The 23,552-nt window shown below is 39.9% G+C and overlaps 1 protein-coding gene across 6 annotated transcripts in view; it reads right to left on the bottom strand.

Annotated features, from left to right (window-relative positions):
- The window catches only part of fryl (furry homolog, like), a 70,830-nt gene extending 48,094 nt beyond the window's left edge, over window positions 1-22,736 (bottom strand). For 5 of the 6 annotated variants that reach the window (XM_084722796.1, XM_084722797.1, XM_084722798.1 and 2 more), the window contains exons 1-8: window positions 22,085-22,736; window positions 19,501-19,566; window positions 4,982-5,190; window positions 4,361-4,414; window positions 2,396-2,535; window positions 2,147-2,243; window positions 1,244-1,323; window positions 88-168 (exon numbers count right to left, since the gene is read on the bottom strand). In XM_084722796.1, the coding sequence (XP_084578922.1) occupies window positions 88-168; window positions 1,244-1,323; window positions 2,147-2,243; window positions 2,396-2,535; window positions 4,361-4,414; window positions 4,982-5,190; window positions 19,501-19,566; window positions 22,085-22,313 (956 nt within the window). In that variant the 5' untranslated portion in view covers window positions 22,314-22,736. The remainder of the gene's footprint in view (window positions 1-87; window positions 169-1,243; window positions 1,324-2,146; window positions 2,244-2,395; window positions 2,536-4,360; window positions 4,415-4,981; window positions 5,191-19,500; window positions 19,567-22,084) is intronic. The other variant, XM_084722799.1, reaches the window with a different exon arrangement.
- Between the last annotated feature and the right edge of the window lie 816 nt (window positions 22,737-23,552).

Genomic DNA, 23,552 nt, shown 5'->3' with positions numbered 1-23,552 from the left:
GAGGCAATGAGGTGACATGTGAAAAGATGATACGTTGTAAACAATTTAGATGGTATTCAGCTAAGAGTCAGCATTAAGCGCACTTACTTTGACTGCGTAAGGACTCCAATGACCTCTGCATACAGGTCTGCGATGATGTGCACATTGCCAGTGTTGGGGCCGCAGTACCTGTCAATTGAAGCATAAGTCGGTATTTCTTTAAAAAACAGACATCCATTTTTGACATCAAGACATTGTGTATTTGTCATATGTCAAATAACAATGCACAAAAATGCAGAAGAACTTTGCAATTGTGCTTACTTGAGGCTAAGTGTGCTTTGTTTAAGTGTCATTAATGATGCAGCTTGAACAGGGTGTCCACTTTTTAATACAAGCATTCAACTAAATTTAATGCCAATTTTGGTATAAAACTGAACTTCCAATGTGAAAATATAGGCGTTCTCTTCTAAAAAAAAAAAAATACATATTTCGTCAGTTGAAAATTATGTGGCAAAATGAAAATAAGTGGTTGAATTAAAGAACATTAATGTTCATTAGCAAAAACCTAAAATACTGTAACAGGACAGCAGAGGCATTCCAATTCAATTCTTGTGCTTGGAGTGAATTTTAGAGCACCCTTAGAACATTCATCAAATAAATATTTAAAGCCACTACAAGAAGCCCACTGGCTGTGAAACAGTCTCAATTTATTACTGATGCCTATATATGACTTACATAAGCACACGAGAGTAACTGTCTATTTCTGTTTAATCACTCTTAATGTCTGCCACTGGGTTAGATTCATTTAGATTGAAATCAGCTGAAATTTGCCTATGGCAAAGTTACAGTGAGTAGTAATTTTGCCACAGCCAGAGATTTTTATTTGTATCATTTTACTTTCTTACTGTTATATTTTGTGGTTATGAATGATGGAAAAACAATAGCTGTTGTCCATAGGGGCCTCCAAACTCAACAAGATATAAGAGTTTCTTGTAGTAGCTTTAAGATATTTCCAAACAGAATTTGAGACCATCTCATACTTTTAAGACCTTTTATCAGTAAATGAGCATTCAAGGCATTTTAAGACTTAAGGACTTGTAGCCACCCTGTTACAAAGTGACACAACGATCCATAGTCATTCTGTTGAAATAGACATAAATAAACAAATAATGACTGACTCCCTACTGCAAAGCAAAAGTGAGAACACCACAGTAACGTGTATATCATAAGCACTTAATATTCATGTGTGTTGATGCTTACTTACCCTTCTTTGTGTTTAAAGTGCTTGAATGCCAGGTTTAGAACTTCATGTACTAAAACATCTGGCACTGGATGAAGAGGAATCTGTGACGGAAACATGGAATCATTGGTCTTATTACAAGCACTGATAGTCTTCATTCTTTCTCTTTGCTACCATTCACAGCCCTCCCTACAGGAGCAGTGCCAAGGACAAGTTAGCTCTGGTCTCCAGGGATTGGCTTTTAGTTCAGAATGTTGCTTAGATTTGGACAGTCCACTTTAGAAACACACTCAGCTGAGAGTTGGTCTGTTGCCATTGTGTTTATTTACTGTGACCCCTGCAGGGAAAGACCTCACTAACAACACTGCTGTTCATTTCTGTACCACAGAAGATAAGTAAAAAAAGTTCAAACCTATTAAATAACACTCTTATCCTTCTAGTCTGCAAATCACTAGTGAGACAATAAAAAAAGCACAGTAAAGTCAACTCTCTCATCAGTGGTGAACAATGTACTGACAGTTAAAGATATCTCATCATCATCATCATGACAGCAATAAAATGCTAGCAGTAAAAAGGTGGACAAAGTCTTCAACAAATTTATAAGAAAAAATTACTCTGTTTGAAATGAAATCAGAAATGACATATAGTGAGAAATCCTGTATCTGTTACACGAGGTAAAGTTATAACAATTTTATGTTTAACTGAGTACTCCTTATAACTTTACCGATCTACAGCAGAGGTCATATCGACAGTAAAGCAGACCCAGTAATGCTAGGTGCTTGGATAAGACAGGTCAGACAGGTGCACTGTATTTCCTCTTTGCTACTCAAACGTTCAGTTTTCACACAACCCAGTAATCCAACTGATGAATACTTTTAATTGGTACTGTAAATCAGTAAACAAAAAGCAGAGTGTCAGACAGCTCACCTGTTTTAGGACTTCCACTGAAACTAAACAAAAAATGAAATCTATGGCTAAGTCCCTCCGTTCCAGAAGGTAATCTTTATCCCGGTGCTGTTCATCTCTACAAAGAGGGACAAAAACATTAATCAATTGTAGAAAAAAAAAAGTAATAATAATTGTAAACAAGGTAGTTTTGAACAAAGTACATGTTAGAACTAGCAATAAATGTAATCACACAGGTGAGTATAAAGGAAACGAAGATTAACATCTCACCCTTTGGACTTAGTACTGGAGCGAGGCCTGTACTCATAAGACTCGTCTTCAGTGCCACTCTGCCGCCGGTACCAGTCGAACAGTGTGCGCAGTAGGGAGGGCAAACAGTGTTCTGCTATTGAGCTCATAGAGCTTATTAACTGCAAAACAATAACATACAAACATTAGATTCACTCCTTATTACAAGTTAACCTAGTCTCCACCTCATGCTTTGAAATTTAACACAAAGGTCAAATACTTCTAGCTGTCATATATGGTAACTAGAATGGTAGAGATCTTCACCAGGCAACAGAGGGTGAAGGATGATGGAATCAGTAGAGATTTGCAAAAAAAAAAAATCCAATATGGTATAGTGTGCAGTAAGGGTGAGTGGTATACCAGTGACATCAACGGTGCCACACTTGTTCACAACACAGATATTGCTATAGCATCATTACCTTGATAAATGTTTTAATATATTCAAGTTAACATATTTTACTGTAGCATGCAGGTACAGGGTAAAGGGCACTAGGGATCAATATTCTTCACAAAAATGAGTCATTTTCTACCCCTGAACAGAAGCACGCATTGGTCATATTTCCAGCAACACTAAATGCAACAGGAACTGTGGGCTCCCAACCTGACCTTCAGTGAGTTATTTAGTGGTTTTAATAGTTGTTGAGGCAGAAGTACAACATTTATGTTAATCAATTTAGAATGGACATAACCTGCACAGCAGTTTCAACTCCGCTGCAGCTGCCGAGTTTATTGGCCGTCATCTGTCACTGCCTGACTGAACAGCCTTGTGGAAGTGATGTTTTACAATTCTTCATAATATAAACTTAGAAACTTCCGTCTCTGGAGAGATCAAAGGACCCACTTGAAAATGGCTATGCCAGTTTTTCCCTCCAAAAAATGTAGCTGAACTGGAACAAGCCAGCAGAGATGCCAATGGATGCCTTAGGTCATCTAGTTTTATATGACACTAGTATCATCACTCTGCTCTACACATACACCAAACACATGGGTGTCCCACAAGCAATAATTAAGTGGACATTCAATAACTGAGTAGCATATAGAGTGAGTATAGACCAGTTTTCTCAACTAGTGGATGACATACTGTTGCTATTGATTGCAATTGGGAGTGTGGTGTTGAATCACATGTTGAGCACATGAAAGTGCTGCTATACTATTGAGCATGTACACTATTGTACATGTGGCTCTGTGGTGTTCATATGTAAGCTTGTCAATAATGAGGTCATCAGATAGAGATGACCTATAATTAGCTACATGCTGATGTATAATAATAGCTGTATTCTAATGAGAAAAAAGTGTTGTTGTTTTTTTTTATTAGCGAGTAAATACAGAAAGCAACAAATCAGCACTTTCCCAACTCAAGATTACAGTGAATAAGGCCAGACAATACATAAAACATGAGACAAGGTAGTCAGTATGCATAAACTATTCAAGTGTGTGTGTATGTGTGTGTGTGTGTGTGTGTGTGTGTGTGTGTGTGTGTGTGTGTGGTTAAGATCCAATGCAGCATGATGAGGGAGGTGGATGATGGATGCTAGGCAGGAGTTATGCAACTGCTCCCTCTGCCCTTATGGTATCGGGCAGATGCACTCCAGCACCCAATGCTGATTTAGTAGCTGAGGATGACACAGCAATTCTACACTCTCACTTTTGCGCTCTCTATACCCATTTTCGCTCCCTCACTCACAATGGGGACAGCTGGATCTATAGCACCATATCCTCGTTGGCTTTGTGTTGTGCTGAACAAAGCATTCTGCAGCAGGCAGGCCCATTGTATAGAGTTCTGCACCAGCTACAGATGAGGGACAGACGGGCCATTGAGTGGGTGGGGCTGGGGATTCAAACACTGCACACTCATACAGAGGGTACGGAAAGGACTGCTGGTGGTCCCATGAAATGACTATGTCAAATTCATACACCCACACTGGTCACAACCATGGCTATACTGACCTGGTCAAATTGTGCATCTTCCCCTCTCTGGAGGGATCGGGACAGGGGTTTCTCCTGTTAGACGGGTGAGAAAGAGGGAAAGAGATTAAGAATAACAAACACACACACCTGTTGGCTCAAGCAAATTCAAGCATTTCTCAAGCTTTTCCAGTACCTTCCTGCTTTGGTAAATATATACCTTCAAAAGTTTTACATTAAAATTCAAGTGTTCCAGCAGAAAACTGGTTATAAGATGCTGTTAGTATTTGCAAGATAACAGGCTGCTGTCAGTCAAAGCAGCTGGCATGTTAATGAGTAAGCAAGTGAGAAAGAAATGGTTTTTCCTGTGGTACATAAGCTAAATGAGGGTCTGAATGAGAGTGAGGTAAGACTTGTATCAACCTGAGGTCATTAACCCTGCCAGGATCCATTGATTGATTGATTGACTGATTTGATTTTTCTGAATTTGTGTATGTACACATAGAGATTGTGCTTCCCCTGCCAGTTCCTCTCTCAGTTTCTTTCTGACAGTTAGTTGCAAAAGAGAGGAGGTTCACTCAGCAGTGTGTACCACGTCACGACACGTATCAAATTTCATTTCCTATGTTTCTTGACACCAGCTTTCACCCCCTGTGGACTCACCAGCGGTTCAGCCATCACCATCTCGATCTTCTTCTCAGCTAGCACAGCAAACTCAGCAAATAGACTCTTGATGACAAACTCCCCGGGCTTCAGCTCGGGGTCGATGGTGATGCTCGACATGGCGGCGATGTTGTGTTTCTCCCACGAGAGGGGAGTCACCGAGGAGGGGGCACGGCGTCTACTCACGCTGCTGCTGACTGGTGCAGAAGCTGCAGAGGAGACATAGGGTAGAGGTTAGGAAATAATACAGTGGGAGTACAGTGGGAGTCGAAGGCAGCAGGGTTTAACTATGAACAACACTCTTCCAAAGTATGCAATGTCATGCTCTAGTTATAATCCAAATAGGCGCACAGACATTTCCTAAAGAGGTAAATTGACTGACTTGATGAGAAAGAGCAAGAGGAGATATTTCAGTGCTGACCAGAGCAAACATACAACTTCCAATTTTGATTCCAAGCCTCCAATTATAAACCAATTTTCTAAACTCATATCACCAATAATGGGCTCAAATCACCTTAAAAACAAATATAAAGATAATCATAACTCCTATTAGAGCTATGTCATTAATAATCAATCTGTCAAAATTATTAATATTTGTGTTCATGACTAAATCTAGATTAAGTAAATATCACAACCAACTCTTTTAACAAAGTTAGCCTTAAATTATTACACTGCAGTTCTTGTAAAACCAATGTGGAAGAAAAGCAAGCTCAATTAAACATGGAAGGAAAACAGTTTAAGGAGTACTTTGCCAGAAAGAAAGAAACAACTTGCACGTCTGTAAACTAAATATAAAGTGAACAGCTGGTTAGCTCAGCTTAACACAAACACCAGAAACAGGGGGAAACAGTTAGCCCCTATCTGTCCACTCCAAAGGTAACAAAATCCACAAACTAGAATCTCTAAGACTCACTAATTTACAAATTATGTCTCCTTTGCTTAATCCAAGTGTGTAAAAATGTTGTCTTTTTGGTGGTTCTTTGGACAGAGACAGGATAGTTGACATTTCAATTTTCTGCTAATCTAAGATAACCAGCTGTTGGTGGTAGCTTCATATGTCATATAGACCCAAAAGTCATATCAATCTTCTCAGCAGTCACCAAGAAAGTGAATATATGTATTTCTCAAGATGTCCAACTAGTAACATTCAAATCTACAAAAAAACTGAAACTAAAAATATATTCAACATATAACCATACATATTAAACAATTAAATCACTAAATGCTAATAAGAAGAAGCTGTTTCGTACTCTCTAACATTCTCCAGTCCAAATTATCATAATGTGCATGATGCTGCTATAAATTGTTGAAAAATGGCCACTTCAGCTGTGATACCATTTATCAAAAATATTATCCAGAAATGCCGTTCTGATTTTGGAGCACAGTGCTACCAACCGTCAGCTTAGGTCATCAAACTTCTGGTGAACCCAGCTGCCCTTACTAAGAATGTAGAAGCTGACAAGACGGACAGGGTGTTAAAAATGTTGCACTTATTCTTGCACTACTTCTGCATTAAGACATTGACCTAGTTGTGACAAATGTGCAGTGCTTTTTGCTTTTTAGTCTTCAGGCTCATCTGAAAATTTGTTGTCAATTTTTTATCACTGGGTATTAAAGAAATTACATAAGTTGAAAAACTGCTTTGTCTGAAGCATTATTGTTTATACTTTTGTTATATATGTCAGTTTTTAAAGAGAATACAAGTATTAAACTGTCGCTGAGAGTTACCCACAAGGTACCAAATCACACTCTGTGCTATACATATGTTATTGATCATGATATGATATGATATTTGCAGAACAGTAAAAATAACTTAGAACTCACAGGAAATTAGGTGCAGCCGGCATCTCTACATATTAATTGCTGGTAAAGAAATATTTGATAACAAAATTTAACTAACAATTCCATTGACCATTAAGGGATATTACAGAGAGAAGTTGCGTTCCATTCAAACATGACATCCTTGGCTCAACTCTTATGCAAAAAAAGTCAACCAAGGTTTCAGATAGCCACCTGTTGCATGTCAGTGTCTTAAGGATGACTTTGTTGTTTATCTGAATTTCTCTCTTTTTCCTTTTACCACAGGAAAAATGGCGCAAATTAAAATTAGTCACGGTTGTTAGAGAGGATTATATGATTCTGGGCAAAACACAACTGTGGGCAGTGTTGTGTTGTTATTACAGTAGCAGCAGGCATTTCTGGGACTTATCACATTAACATCATATACAGCCAATTGGGTCACAAACGGATTTGTAACACAGTATAGTAAAAAATACAGGAATGGCTGGTGAATCATTTTTACAGCACCCATAAAAAGGTATTTAACTAATTAAATTACACAGCTAAGCAAAATAAAGACTGAAGGAAGTTCAGTGGTGAGGAAAGTAAAAAATTGCAGGTCCACAGAGCTCCTTCAGCCAGCTTCCTGAGATACATTCATCCTGGGTCTCTAAGAGAACCCAGAGCTCTCCCCACATTTGCATGAGGTGTAGATCATTTGACCTGGCTATTCAAATAGTATAAGCAAATCTTAAGTGTTTGGGCTTCGGTGTTTCAGGAGATGACAGAGAAGCTTGAGCCCACAGCTTCGGAACAATTGCACAAGGGTGTAACATTCAGGTGCTGACACATTTTGCTCAGGTAGTCCTCTAATGATGGCCATGAATAGTAAAGACCAAATCAAAACCTTATGTGTAAGTTAACCCACAAATTTACATCTCACAGCAGCATATGTTTACTTTTCTTAACCTAATTAGAATATGTACAACTTTAAATGCAAGTGAAAAAAGTGTTACGGGTCTCTAAGATAACTTAATTTATTAAACACACAAATTTTTAACCGTTTGATCATCTGGGATTTTTAACTCTCCACTGGCAAGATTCTCTGTCATTTAAGACAACACTTTGTTGCCAATGACAAGATTTTTCAGAATTTGCGGTTTTCACTGCCAGGCGGTAGAGAGTGCTGTGATGAGTTCATGCGACAGCCGGGGCAAAGAGCACTCCCGCCCACTGGCCTGTCGGACAGTGTTTCGGCGTGGGTGGGGGACAGACACAGCTACCGTTACCCACACTGGTGATTGTGATGTCACACACATAATATGAAGTGATAAAAACATAAATAAATAAAATAAAAACATGAGGTCCATATTCTGCTTAAAATGTCTCTTCTCAGTTTTTTGTCTGCAAATCGATTTTTTGACGCAACCAACCAGCATTCAAGTGTTTATGAAAACAAATAGAAGGAGATTTTGTTTGTTAAACTATCAGATCTGTCTACTGTTGATATGTTCGATGTTGACATATTCATAGAACTCAACATTCTGGTGATGTTGAAAATCAATGAATTTTGTTCAAAATGCTGGCTGGCAATTTTTTAAAGAACTTTGGTGGTGAAAGAGTTAATTGGTACATGCATGCACAGAAAATAAAAAAAGCACTTAAGTACCAGCTCTGTTTCCTAATAATATGAGATGAAATGCATGAAGATTACATAACCATCATGGAACGCTTGTCTGGGCTCATGCTTAGACAGCCAAGTTGCCATCTATTCAAAGTCGCAAGGCTTCATAACATTCAATAGTCCTCTTGAGATTTATGCTACAGCTGGGACACAACTTCCAGCCCACAATGGTTCCAGTCTAGCCAAGTGGACAGCCAATAGCAAACTGACCCTTTACCTCATTCCCTCCCAGGAAAAGCCTTGTTCTGTTTCTTCCTGGTTGTCACAGAAACACTCATGCATTCTCAATAGTCTGAATACCATTGAGGAGGAGAATTGCAGGAAAAAACATGTTTTTTTTAGAAAAGGAAAAACATTAATACCTCCCATTTGAATTTTTTTCTGTGGCAAAAATCTGCTCAAGTTGTGACATACTACGTACACTGATCAAGAAGCAGGGCCTCCATAGGCTGAGTCACTAGAACAGATACTGATTGTCTTGGTATTTGGACTACTCCAATTTTCCAAACCAACTCTGGTAACCAAACGTCAGACATAAGGTTTCAGTTATCAAGCAACGTGATGTAGTACACTGTTGCATTAAACAGACTGCTTGTACTAACATTTAAATTCAACAAGATCTGCAAACTCTGTTTGGAAATAAACGCTTTGTTGGTGAGTTTAATGAATACAGTGCACTTGATCTGATGCATCAAAATAGGTAATCTATACTAGCATTGGGCCAATGGAAGACGCCATTGTCCATCGACAATGCAGCCATTGCCCACTGATAGCTATCATAGTGAGCTAGCCATAGTGGGGCTAATTTTGTTTCAAGCTGAACACAACTAAGTTACAGACATGTGGTGGTGAGACGAACACCCTTTTAAACCCAGCATGGGGATGCATATCAGATGCTCACCTCCCTTCATTGGAGAGTTATCTTGGCTGAGTCAGACAGCTGGAGGTTGCTGTTGGCGCAAATTGTGGGTAACTACAGTGTTGAGCTGGTGTGCAAGTTTGGGGGATAACATTTGCCTCTATAAACTGGAAAACGAGTGCATACTGATAGAGTGAATTAAAAAAATAATTCAGATTTTTTTGTATAGTGGTATATCAATCAATTTAAATAATATAACATCTTCTATTAAAAACCCAAGACGATACTTTAAGAATACCTTAACTTAGGCCACCATTTGTGGCAATATCAACAAAAATTACCCTTTCTAGTCAATGTAAAAAAATTAAATGAAGTAAAATAATATGTAAATATTATAAAGCATATGCTAATTCAATTGTATAAATTAATAGTCATGCTATTTTTTCTAGAGCTAGTAGATCTGTGGAGGTGACGGAAGCACTGTAGTAACAAGTGTTAGCTGTGTTGTGGTCATGTTGTCCAGCAGCACAGAGACTCTTTCAAGCATTTCCCTCTTTGTTTACTGTGCTTCACCAACACCCCCCAATGATGTCACATAGCCAGCTCTTAATATCCAATCAGTGCTGGGTGCTCTACCCCCTCCATCCTTCTCTTCTCTCCCACCCTGGGCCAGCTGGATTGTTGACTGATTCAAGCAAATGAATACCCCAACACTGTATTTTTCAAGTTAACAACAAACGAGGAAAAAAAAAAAAAAACTCAAGGCATCCTTTCTGGGCCAAGTCTTTGCATTGGCCCCCCTCTTTCTCCCCAAGACATGCCAGTCATTTGTGGCATGCCAAACTATGATTCCCTTCCAAAAGCTGACCCTGCTGCAGAAATCTTTGTAAGCAACCTCAACTAGTAATTTACGAAGTCTTCACTGTTTTAAACTAGGAACTGTAAAGACTGAAACTAGTGACTCACTTCTGACCCAAGGTCATGTTCCTTTTCCCATTCAAATATAAATGCAAAAGCTCAGGCATACTTTGTTAATAATATGTAAAAAAGAAACCTTGTCACATGCTTTAGGACTTCAAGGAAAACCTTCAAGCTTGTGCTGTATTTCAAGTACAATGTTATTTTGTGGCCAAATCTAGTGTCATATGTTGTCACTGCTGTACTCACAATATTGAAATTTTTAAAAGGCCAGATTAAAAAAAATAGCTTGTATTATTTGATGTGGGGTTGTATAAGATACTTATTAATAGTCAGTGTATTACATACAGTTGATGCTGGTCAGCACACCCCAGCACCCTAGCAGTTTGAGGAAACAGAGAGGACCATATATGGAAGCAAAGCAATAAACTATGGACAGAGTGCATAGTAAAACATATTTTAGTCACTTAAAATAAGGCCTACCCAAAAAACAAAACAAACAAACAAAATCACTTAAAGTGTATGCTATATTCAGAATATATTCACTGCTTTACTTTGTCATCAGACAGCCTTTTCTGAAAGGAAACCAACATTATATAAGCTGAATACCGCTCCTCCAGTATCTATGGTTCATCCAAATCAGCAATTTTACATTGCAGAATACTTGTGGTACTGGTCAGCCATTGCCTCAATCTTTTAGTTTGTCTGTTATCGTGTGACTTTTGTTTTTGAAAGGACAATTCAGATCAGTGCAGCCACACAACAGCACAAATAAACTGCCAAACTGACTAGTATACCAGGAGCTCCAATGTTCTGCAAGGGGAATGACTGATTTCACCTATGGAGTCTGGATGGTGAGGATAGAGTGATATTTGATTTATTGAACTGTGAATGTTTCCCTTCAGAAATCTTTCTTGGTGGAACTTTTTAAGTAGCTAAAATCTGTTTTGCTGCTGATCCTGCCCACAGCAGTAGATTACTTAATGTCCATGTTGGTACTGCTTTCTGCTTCTCCAAGCTGGGGGCATGCTGACCAGAATCTACTGTAGGTAATACACTGACTATCAGTGAGTACCTCATACAACGATCCCTTTAAAGAACTGAAATATGACTTGGCTTTAAATGAGAAACAATTATGTTTTCCCTGGTTTCTGATTTACCAGATGTTCAGAGTTGGTCTTCCACCTCATATATCTTCACATCATCTGTTCAGTTTCTGTGTTCTGTCTTAGTCTTGGAATTTGAGATCTGCTGCCCAAGACAACACTGATATCTAAGAAATTCAGAACATCTTGACCTAAAAGATGGACGCAAGTACAGTTATAATTGAAAAAACCCACCAACTGCTACTAACATTCTGTATGAGAAACTGTTTATGTTTTGTTATGAAAGGTCTAAGCCTCACTCTGCAAGAGTTATACGGTTATGCTTAAGAAACAGAGCACCCTGCAGCATTGCACAACTATTAGAGCAGTGACTCCACCTTGTCACAGTTATAATAAAGCCCTCCCAAACGCCTGCACACTTCCCCTTGTCAGGACAACCAGCAACAACAGCACAAACACACACATACTGTTGGAATGCAGGGCCCTGAGTGCGTCCATTTTTTTAGACAGAGACAAAAGAATCACTGCCAATGTTTATGTGGTGTGGCAGCGCCAGCTCTGCTATTGTGTCTCAACATGCTCAGCCTCTGACGAGTTACTACTAGTTTACTCTTCACCTAGTACTTCAAAATAAAAAAGATTCTAAGAGATACAGTTAGCAGAAGTTGATAAGACATCAGTGCAACACAGGGATAGACTGTGCAACCAATATGCATGCTTCATTGTGAATCAAAAACTGACTTAGCAATAAAGGGCTTAACTGTGACCTCACCTTATGTATTAATTGTTGAACTTACTGGGTGTTTCATCTAAATATTAGGATCTCAATGTTTTTGGACAAAGTACAATAAAGTGAAACATTCAACACCATTTTTTGTATTCACAACATGGAGGAAAGAGCATTGCAAAGAGAGAATAGATGGATCAAACTTGTAGCAGGACAGCTTAGAGAGGGTCTCTGAAATTAGGCCCTCTTTGTTTGAGAGGCCCAATGAAAAATTGGCAGCCGGAACAGGATAAGGGAGAGAGGGGTGAGGGGGTGGTAATTAGGCCGAGAAAGAGGGGCAAATGGAAGAAAACTCTTTACTCAACAGGTTGATGTTTTACAGTTAAGCTAACAAAAAACTTTAAAATGCAATATCTTGTAAAAGAAAAGTAATACAAGGTCCAAAAGTGTGTTCAATGGTAACAATCCCAGTAAATTTGATATTGGGTAAGGGTAAAGGCAATTAACCATTATGTAATACAGACCCTTTTGTAATGTAAGGGATCAGATGTTTTTGGGATCCAGACTACAAATCTTTTCTGTATTACTTTATTCTCTCCCTGAAGGTAATAGATAATTGAGAAATTAGAGATTTCTTGCAATATATCCTGGAATGCATACTGTTGCTCTATGTTTTGGAAGGAAACTAGAGTTGTTCAAACAGTGGTTTGTATGCATTTATGAGAAATAAAGATAATATATCACTGTAAGACTTTTAATACACATTTTTCCTAGCACACACTGTGTGAGAAGCAGGTAAAATCCTGGCAGTCCCCTGTGTAACATCGGGTAAAATATAGACAAATATGTTCAAACTCACAGTCACACCTATGGGCAATTAATAGGTTCTTATTTGCATAACTTACATATCTTTAAACTGTGTGAGGAAACAGAACACCTCGTGGTGCAGAGACAAGGAAAACATGCAAACTTTAAAGGAAACTTCCAGAGCAGAGGACTGTATGATGTGTGGTGATAATCCTCGCCACTGAGCTACGTTTCTGCTTTACTGTGTCCAAAGTAAGTGCACAACTTTTTGCTCAACAGCCCACAATGCAGTCCACCACATCTGATATTTGTGTCAATTACAGTTATGCAACATTGTGTCTGTCAGTGATGTCACAAAATGATGATGATTCATCAGTGTCCCAAATCTTAATTTTTCTGCTCAGTATGGGGTAAACTAGTGTTTCTTATGTATGCAATTTAAAACCCCATCACATTACTGTGATGTACACACTTCAGTTACTACATCTGAGTACTGCATTCAACACTGTTGACCACAGACCACTTGCTAGACATTAACAAACTGTTTGACTTTCTTGTTAAATCCTAACTTAGTTCAAGTCTTAGCCAAAGAGAGATCAGTCTAACCACTACACTGTGCGTATGCTGCCATTAACTCACATTATGCAGAACAGCACAATTTCTTGCTATGCTGATGGCACTGAAATTTCATTTTCTACCAACGGTCCAAACAGTCACTTCACTCCTTCAATATGTGACCCATGTAGCATGTCCGCTTATTTTCCCTGCAGCTTAATATATTTCATAGAACAGTAACAATTTCAATTTCTCATACTAGAAGAGGCACTCATCTTTATTTTAGGCACTGGGGCTCTGCTATAATACACTGCAGGAAACCCTGATAAATAATGGGACAACTTACCTCCATAACTGGTGAACCAAATTGTGTGTGTATACACATAGATTTGCTAACATGTGATAACAAATCTATCATCTCATGATATGTTGGCATATTGCCCAACCCTACCAACATGCAATCAGAGCAGGAACCAATTAATTCAACAATATACTGATAATGAAAATTACATATTTTGTTGCAAATGAAAACACTGAGGCCATCATGACAGTTCTCTCACAAATGATTTTTAAAAAACTACTACTACTTTATAAGTAGTATTTATACGTAGAATCAATAAGTGTGGTCTGATGCCAGACTGAAATCAAAACATCATGAATTCACTTATCTAGAACAAACTTTCAAAACTCCATATCTAGAACAAACTTGTACTACATGTTCCAAAACACTACTGTACTAGCGTGTGTGTGAGTGAGAGCAAGAACGAAAGAAACAGAGGAAAAGTTGACATGAGGCTCTCATTAACATCTAGCCTATACTACTCTTAAACCTATGATCAGTAAGTCTGATTGGAACAATCTTTCCCTCACTTAACCCTCAGAGTTGATGATATCACTTTAATGACTCCGAGACCATAAGGACAACTCAGGTGGTCCCTTGAAAAAAAAAAATAAGGCTTTGGTCAGAATTTGTGTGGCTAAAGTTCTGCAGTTACAGCAAAACTGTGTTCCAGGCTATGTGTTGTTCACTGTGCAATGAAACAGTTGAGTGGAGAGCAATGTTTGTCAAATTAGACACTTCGAAAACATGAAGCACCATTAAAACTGCAATGCATGATCCAAACATACAAAAGCAAATTAAATCCATATCAAACGTCAGGAGTTATATTTCAGAACTATATTGAAAATATGTTAGGAGAAAAACATTATTATATGAAATTATTAATGAGGTAAATTTGGAGTTATGAATCAGCAGCAGCAGCAGCAGCAGCTGGGATACTGCTGTTTGTTGTCCACCTTTGTCCATCACTATTTTTCAATGAGAATGAGGAGCCAGTGCCTTTTTTATTCCTGATGTAATATGGGCTGTATGGGAAGCTAATAATAGGAGGGAACCAGAAGACAGATCAATAGTAGGGAAACATTAGCTGCCCCAGAGGAAAGAGAGAGTGTGGTTATAAAAGTGGAAGGAGAAAAAAAGAGGAATGAGGATTGTGTTGAGTGCTGCTAAAGGAAACTAAAAAGATATTTGGATGTTAAGATTACAAAAATAAGTTGACAAAAATGGAAAGAGTAAAGGAAAGCTGGCAACTGCCAGCACCTTTAGAGAGTATTTCAAGTCCACCTGTGTTCTGTATCAGCAGATGCTCATCAATAGAAACATTATCTACGGGACAACCAGGAGCCAGTAGAACGATGACAAGCAGGAGGAAGAGGGTAGACACTGCTGCAACCTGCATACATGTCAAACAAGGCCGGCTAAACCTGGACCAAACATCATCAGTCATCCTGACAACTCCATTAATAACCACTTTTCTCATACAGGGAGGAGATAGGAAATCTCCAAGCATGGATTGGATTCCATGCAAACATGAACATTGCTGCACAGGGTCTGCTGGCTGTGTGTGGTAGATAAGTCTGGTGGCCAAGTGTGGTATGTAAACATGAGTGTGAGCTTGGTGAGGTACTCACAGCTGCTACTCCAAGACTTGAGCAGAGATTTGATGCTGATCTCAAAGAAGACCGAATCCTGCAGGCTCAGCATGGCGGCTCTCAAAAGTTAGGCTTCACCAGAAGGCACAAATTTTTACAGGGTTCCTGTCAGTGTCATTTCACAAAACCATAATATTCCACTCTTCTCCCCCTCACCCAAAAAAAAAAAAAAAAAGTACACCTCTCACATTTGCAAGCTCCTCTCCCCTGACCGGAGCTGAATACTACCCTCCACAGGTGCTAGTTAAAGGCATCATCCTGAACGACAGTGTGAGCAGCACTGAGGAAAAGAGACCCAAAGAAGTGCTAGCAGTTTGTTTCCTCTGCCACCTAGGTCACTGACGAGTGAAGCAACTGTGCTGGGAGAAGAGGAGAGAGAGCATAGTCTGGCTAGTTAGAGAAGTATTCCATCCTGGTGCCCGCTGCTCACTTGCCAATCCACAGAGTCCCTCATCCCCATTTCAACAGAGAAAAATCCAGAAAGGCAAAGGACAAAACTGCGTGAGAACTTTTGCTCCTGATGTGAGAAAAAACAGCAGCAGAATAGTACACGGTAGAAGTCTTAACAATGCACTGCAATATTCCCTCTCCTCTTCTCTTCCTGTGTGTGTGTGTGTGTGTGTGTGTGTGTGTGTGTGTGTGTGTGCCAGTCCTAGCCCACTAGCACCGTCAGCCACCCTCCGCCTCCTCCCATAGCTCTCTCTCTCCATTCGCTCACGAGCGGCCCCTCCTCTTCCGAGCCGAGCTCTTATTCTTTTACTGATGCCTGCTCTTTTCTCTCTGAGTGAGAGTGAGCTTGTTTCAACAGCAAACAGAGGGAGGTGGGAGCAGCAGAGTGTGGGTGATGTCATCAAAATGCTGCGAGTGTTCCCTGGCTGTGGTTCAGCAATGCATACGCATGTCGGAGCTGCTACTGTGCTGCCTCTCCACTGGCCTATCAAAACGACACTTCCTGTAAGCTCCACAGCAATACTGATGCGTCATCCCTGACTGCAGTAGGAGGGAAAGGAAAGAATGGGAGGATGGAAGAGAGAAAGAAAGAAAGGGAGGATGGAAGGAGGAAAGAAAAAGGGGAGGATGAAATGCACATGGGGGTGCACACAACTAGGCTACTCCCATTCAGATCTCTTCTCCAAAATAATTAAAATATTGCATTAATAAAAGATATACCATTTTTCCCCATCTCCAGAACAAAGTGAACTGTACTCTAGCTGTACTCAGAAAGAATATGAGGTATGTGACCTCATATATGACCAAACAATAGGATATGGGTACCTGGCATTTGTTACTGGTATTTTGTACCAGTTTCCTATGTCAGAACATGGCGTGATGGTGATCACACATCTATTTGTTAAGCTAACTGCTCACACCCAGTGGAGTCATAGGCATTACATCACTGTTCTGTCCAAAAGGTACAAAGCATAGTAACACACAGAATGATAAACAAACTCACTACACATTGCATTAGAGAGAAAACAGTCCACTGTGTCTATGTGAATGTGTGTGACAGAGAAACACACACATATCTGATTCATCTATTATTTTAATCTTGTGTTGATGGCATTGCTTCCTGCTCTTGCAGAGACTTGAAAACAGATCCACATGACATCAAGCAATTTGTAGTCAAGCACAGGATTAAGTTTGTTAACAAAATATTCTGAGGGGGAACGGCACTGGGAAGGCTGCAAAAGACAAACGCTCTTTGTTTTTCTTTTAGTTTAGTCTTCATTTCTCTCCTCGCCCTCAGTCGCTGTCTCCGTCACATGTCCTCTACTACACAAGTTATGCAAAATGAGGCAGAGCTCATTGCAAACAAACACAACACAAGCAGATGCTTTGTCAAGCCCTGGCTGGTGCTACCCTGATGCAGGCTTCCACTGTGAAACTCTGCCTTGTAATAAACAAGCACAGATTCTTTAGAGTCCAACTGCACAGTTGAAGCAGTTACATATTGCTTTATTTAATTTGATGACATCTTGGAGGTTTTGGATAGTTATAACAAGAATAAATACTTTATCAATTCCCCTTAAGGGAAAATTTATTTGTTTATATACAGATTGTATAAAGAAACATTTCAAGGGTAACTGTCTAAGTGATCAATAAAAGTCTCATTCTTTTAAAGATAGATTTTTATTTAAAATTGGTCTTAAAGGAATGTGAGAAATCTTGCTTAAGTTAAATAAGAGGGTCCATATGATTTTCATGTCTGTCAGAAAGCTGATAATTTTATCTCCCAAAATGTCAATGTATTCCTTTAAATGGACATTGCATTAAACCTTGTGGTTGGCACCAGAGCCAAGGTTTTGGTTTTGAACTGCTTTGCACATTTTTGTTTCATTAACAGTGGAGCTGTGGCAGCTGAATGATGTGGCTTCCTAGCAGATAGTACGTGACAGTACACTCCACTTTTGGAGGCAGAAGTCTTTGGCAGAATCCTAATGTTTATACATTATGTTCAAAAACAGAATTAGAGTTCATATTATCATCCTTATCAGCAAAACAGTGGACACATAAACATGCAGACATCTGCAGACACTGTTTTCTGTAAACCGGTTCATTGTTTAAGGAATGCGGAGGAATAACTTACAACATCATCTCTCTGGGTACATTAGAGCTAAGAGCTACTGTCCAACACAGCTGACGCAAGTTGAGGACTTCAAATAAACAACATCATAACAGACTTCCAGGAAAGAGCTCACTGATTAAATAATCTCAACTAAATGCACAACCAGGGCAAGTTATAGTAGCTCCATTCACAAAGTGGAGGGAGTGATTGACAGCTAGCCATTCTAACTGCAGACAGTATAGGGGAGCTGTTCCTCCCAGTAGCCCACAGAGTGGAGGATGCATTTCCTGCCCTGGCCTCTCTGAAGGGCAGTGGTGGGAACAATAATCGATAGGAGCTGTAATTCAATCCCTGACCTCCCCAGTGGTGCCTGGGCTGCAGAGGACACACCATTTAGATCCATCACAGTAGTCTGGGTACGCAGCACCATTCTGCAACCTGCACAGCTCCTCACGTCCACACGCTCCCCTGAGTCAAGCGGTTATTACATATTTTCCTCACAATAATTATCAAGACACAGACTTTGAAAATTCAGACTAAGGTTTCAACCCTTTTTACACACATATTGATTAGGGAAGATTTTTCCTGGCCAACTTCCACAGTATAATGCTCTGTAACTGTATGACTCTCAATCATCAAGAACATCTTTATAAATAACTCATTTCACAAACCACAGACTCATTTAAACCTAATGACACAACCTTTCTTCTCTGGAACAAATTTCTCAGATTGGCCAAGGAAATGAAGAGATGCAACCCATTTCAGCAAAGAGTCTTTCTGAGGTCAGAAGTATATTGTCTCTGTGGAATGACCAGGCAAATCTGAATTAATACTCATCTTAACACAGGTACAAAAAGGCTGGCTCATTACTCGAGCGCTTCCTCAAGTTATTCACTATGGAGGAGCATTTCTTGGGAGAGCTGGTTGGACAAAGAGCACTAACAATGATTCATGGTATTTGTCTATCCCAGCTATGACACCACATTCCCACTAAGTGCCGAGTCTGCACTGAGCTGCACCATTACGGGGTTTGTTTCACTACAGTTGGCTAATAACTATTTCAGAAACTCAATGAATACGTTTGTCCAGGCAGTCTGGACAGGATACACACCCCATGGATTGCTCAGACAGAAATCACATGCACATCTTACATTACAGAAGTAAAGCCCACACTCATGTTTAGTCACATGCTCAAAACACTCCCAAATCACAAACAGGAAAGCTGCTGCACCCATTAACCAAATACCATCCAAATCAAACCCTTCCCAAAAACTCAGCTGTACATCCAGCAGCTGGCTGCTGTCACTGTGTGCAATGGAAGACTAATGACAGAAAGAAAAGAGCAGCACCACCTTAAAAGCCAACTCAGGCTTTGCCAGTTCTGCAACAAGGGAGTGGCACTCGGCACTGATTTAAACACAGGCCAAATCATCCTGAGGTAAGAATACACCAGACAGCCACCTCTTTATATCGCCTTACCTCAACTACTGTAGTAATAACAGCGCTTCTTTTATTACATAACTCACCATTGTGACCCAAGCCACCACCAGCATGATGAAAAAAGGAGATTTTTCTAATTTGACGGATGTTTCCTAGTTGGAAAGAAAGAAAGGAAAGATTTGAAAACAATTTGGCCAATCCAGTCTGTAGAATAATCATCTTGCAGTCTTTTAATAGGAATAGCAACATATTGCCAGCTAAACACAAACACACACGCAACAGTTACCTGAGTCAAGCTGCAAATAAAACTCAGCCTATCATTGTTATTGCGGTTTAGTTTAGCTAGTTATCTTGTCTAGCCCTATAGTAAGAGGATGTGAGTGTAGGTGAGTAGAGCAGAAGGCAGAGCTCAGACATGCTTTAGCCACGAGCAAACAGGGAGCCAGCATGCTCTGACAGGTAGCACAGCATAAAAACCAGAGAGACTGATGGCAAGTCATCACCCCACTGCTGATGTAAACTGGCTGGCCTGCACGCACACATAATTCATACGTGTACACACATCTACTAAACCTTTAACTACTGTATCCATAGACACAATGGTAGACCTACCTCAGAAGATTAACACTGTCAACACAACGCATACTTTAGAACCTCAACTCTTGAACTTTTCCTAGAGAGGACAGGTCCCAAAATTAGTCCTCTAATATTGATTATAGGCAGATACTGAGTTTGATTTAATAGTCATTTTTATTATATTTTATCTTGTCTTTCTTATTTAATCTAGCTGTAGAGTGTATACGTAGCCAGTGGAATATCTCAGCATTATGAAAACCTGCCTAACAGATTTCCTTTGATGATTTCTCATAAGGCTACCTACCCAACAGCAACAAGTACACTCTCTTCAGCCAGCGTAAGACTGCATCAATTAAACAGTGCAGAGACGCACACCGTTGCTATGACAACGCTTCCGGGTGTGTTTGTCGTGTATAGATACAAGATGTACAAAAAAAACCCCAACAAAATATTATGGCTACCTGCTGCTGGCAACTGGGTTAATCAGAGCAGTGAAACTGAATCACACCGAAGACTGAGGGCTGTGAAACCAAGAAGTTAAAAAGCCCTGTTGAGCTACAGAGTGTTGTAATGACTCTTTGTAGGTTCATCACCACAAGCAGTGCTTTTCACACCACAGGCAGACAATGGTTAAAATTAGAAATTGCCTATAAATTAGTGTGTTAGTGATGTCCCTATTGACAATTGTATCAACAATTGACAATTAAAGAGATAACCATCAACTGCAGATGCTGCTGCTGTTTTAAATAGAATAGAAAAATACTTGATTTATTATTTGCATGCAAATGGAAGAAATTTTTCTTTACATTTTGTTGTTTGATATTTTTGGGACAAAATGTATTTATGACTGTGTAAACCCTAAACAGTCTACTGTGGTAATCCATTTACATTTATAACAAAAATACAATGGGCTAGGCTAGGCTAATCTAACATAAACTCTGCCAGTGTACAGTGTTGGTACCTTCACACATCTGACAGTGGGCTCTCCCAGCACCAGCTGTCACTCAACGTTGTCTGGTTGCTACTGTTAAAATGAGCTATGGAGTCACATTTTGGGGAGGGGGTTGCAAACCAGGCTGAAAAACAATGAACATGATGTTTGTCAGTGTGAGCCACTCCTCTGTATGATTTGAATCACATGACTTTGTTCTTTCTCCTGACAAAAACAACACTCTGTGGACTGTACTATGAAGGAAGATAAAAGTCACTGAAATGCTCTAAATAATGATAATCTTGTGCAGTCAAAACTCAGCTACTCATTATATTGTGTTGTTACTATTATCAGACCAGGACTGCCACACATGCCAATTACACCTCCTTCTTCCTCACACTTTGAGGAGTTGATGTTGGATCTTTTTACTAAATTAGACTCTGCATCACTGTAATGTTACTGAGACTTTGAGGTCATCTGCAGGCTGTAATATAGTACCCATTGCTCTGCATCTTATCCATTCGTGTGCTTGTATATGGAAAGGATAATGTACAGTGAGTGGGTCATTATTGTGAAATAAACCCAGACAGAGTAATGAAAGACTTGAATTATCCTGAAGGAGTTTATTTGCCAATATTATCTGTATATTATCCCTCTTATTACACAGCTACTAACAAAAAAAGATAATCAATTGATACAAAATATTGATTTAAAATGATTTTTTGGCATTGCTAATTCCTCCAGAGTCTATGATCACATCTGTATCCATAGCAACATCTGTTATTTCTGAATAACCGTAGATTGCCATAATTGAGCTATTTGAATTGATATTGCTAATAAATGGCCATAGCACAGCACAGCCATCTCTGTCTCGCATATTGACAGTTGAGCCTTAGTACTCTGCTGGCCCCTCTACTACCAATTATTGTGCATACAATATATTGCATCTGTACAGTGTATGTATGTGCATGTTAGCATGTGTGGATGGGGATGGGGTGCAAATAGAGCCAACCTTTGGTTACATGTTAAGAAGCTTAACATACACTGAACTTGTAATGTAAATTATAAGAAATGCCTATGAAGTGACTTAGTTAATCAGCAGACATGAACACAAAATCAGTACAGATATCTACTGCATCAATGTGCAGTTGAGTCAGTTGTACCTTTGAGGCGGGCATGATTACTGCGGCCAGGCCTGGAAGAGCCGGTGTCTGGATCTTCTTCTATGATCGGATCTCCAAAACTCTCATCAATGGTCTGTCCCATGACTAGAAGGCCCAGTCGTTTCATGCGAAGGAGCCGTGGACCTGTATCCCTGGGCACAGCTCCCCCATGTTCAATGGGCCCCTCCCCTGAGATGACAGTCGGAACCAGGCTCTTCAGAAACTCCATGTTCCAAAAGACTTTTTCTGTCTTTCACTCTGGTGCGTAGTCCAATAGCCTGTGACATGGCATTCTTCCATACAAACTACTTGCCTGCCTCATCTGTCCCATTTACAGACAAGCAAGTAGACAGAGTACAGTCCCCGTCTCCAGCTGCTACCCACATGCAGCAACTACACAGTCACTGCCAAGGCCTGTATGTTTGGACCCTGAGTTCTGCCCTCACACACCAGAAGAGATACCACCTGTCACACTTCCTTAAGTTGTATCTCTGGACTAACTAGTAGAGGAGAATCTGTTTACTGTCGCTAGCCAACGTGACAGAGTGAGAAACTTCTTACACTGCAACATTACCTGTCGACTCACAGTGAACGGAGAAAGCAAACAGACATGGCACTTTTCATGGGTCGTGATGTAATTGAGAGTGGGTAGGGCTATGTTTGAGTGCCAGGCACTATCTGGGGTGGGACTAGAACATGTTCCACAGGAGATAACACAAGCCTGGGCCACCAGCCAATCACAACAGAGACGACACAGGCCACACCCTGCCGGCCTTGGTTGTTCACCAGTGAAAGAGTCCAAGAGAGGAGGAAGAAGACTGACAGACTATAAGAAGTAGGAAGGCTGTGTGGAGCAGGCTACACTTGCCCGCCTGCATTCACTGATAGCCCTTATCGTTGTCAGAGTGGTGTTACTTGTTAGCATTCATATACAAACACAAATGCTTGTTTGCTTTCTTGCTAACTTACTCACACAACAAGAGCGCCCCTCCCTTTGCTTTCACTTCTGCTCCACTGTGCTGAGCTATTATGAAGAGAAGCAGAATGAGCAAAGTGATGGGGTCTGTGAAACGGGGTGATGACAGACTGCTGCGCTCTGCTTGGCTGCACAGCTTGTACCTGCAGCAAACTCAAACTCTTCCAAATATCCCTAGCTGAGGAGTGAGGGGGACTATACAGTGCTGACTCCTATAAAAGCTGCCTAAAGAAATCATCAGTTTGCTGTTCTTTGGGACTGAGTGCAAAAATTAATTGGCCATCCAAGCACCAACATAGCGAGCCCTCAATAATAGCAACACAAATCTGTAACACTCCACAAAAATTAAACATGACTATAGCACCAGTGTGCAGCACACTGCACACTAAAACACCTTTAAAACAGGCCTTTTTGTGCTGATTCATCATTAACTATGCACCACAATAAAGCAAATTGGGCAATAAAAAACAGCACAATACTTATTTTATCCTG

This window comes from Lutjanus erythropterus, chromosome 7, assembly GCF_056507025.1.
Source record: "Lutjanus erythropterus isolate fLutEry1 chromosome 7, fLutEry1.hap2, whole genome shotgun sequence".
Classification (NCBI taxonomy): Eukaryota; Metazoa; Chordata; class Actinopteri; order Lutjaniformes; family Lutjanidae; genus Lutjanus; species Lutjanus erythropterus.
The sequence above is the reverse complement of the archived record's forward strand: the minus strand, read 5'-3'. Positions and strand labels throughout refer to the sequence as shown.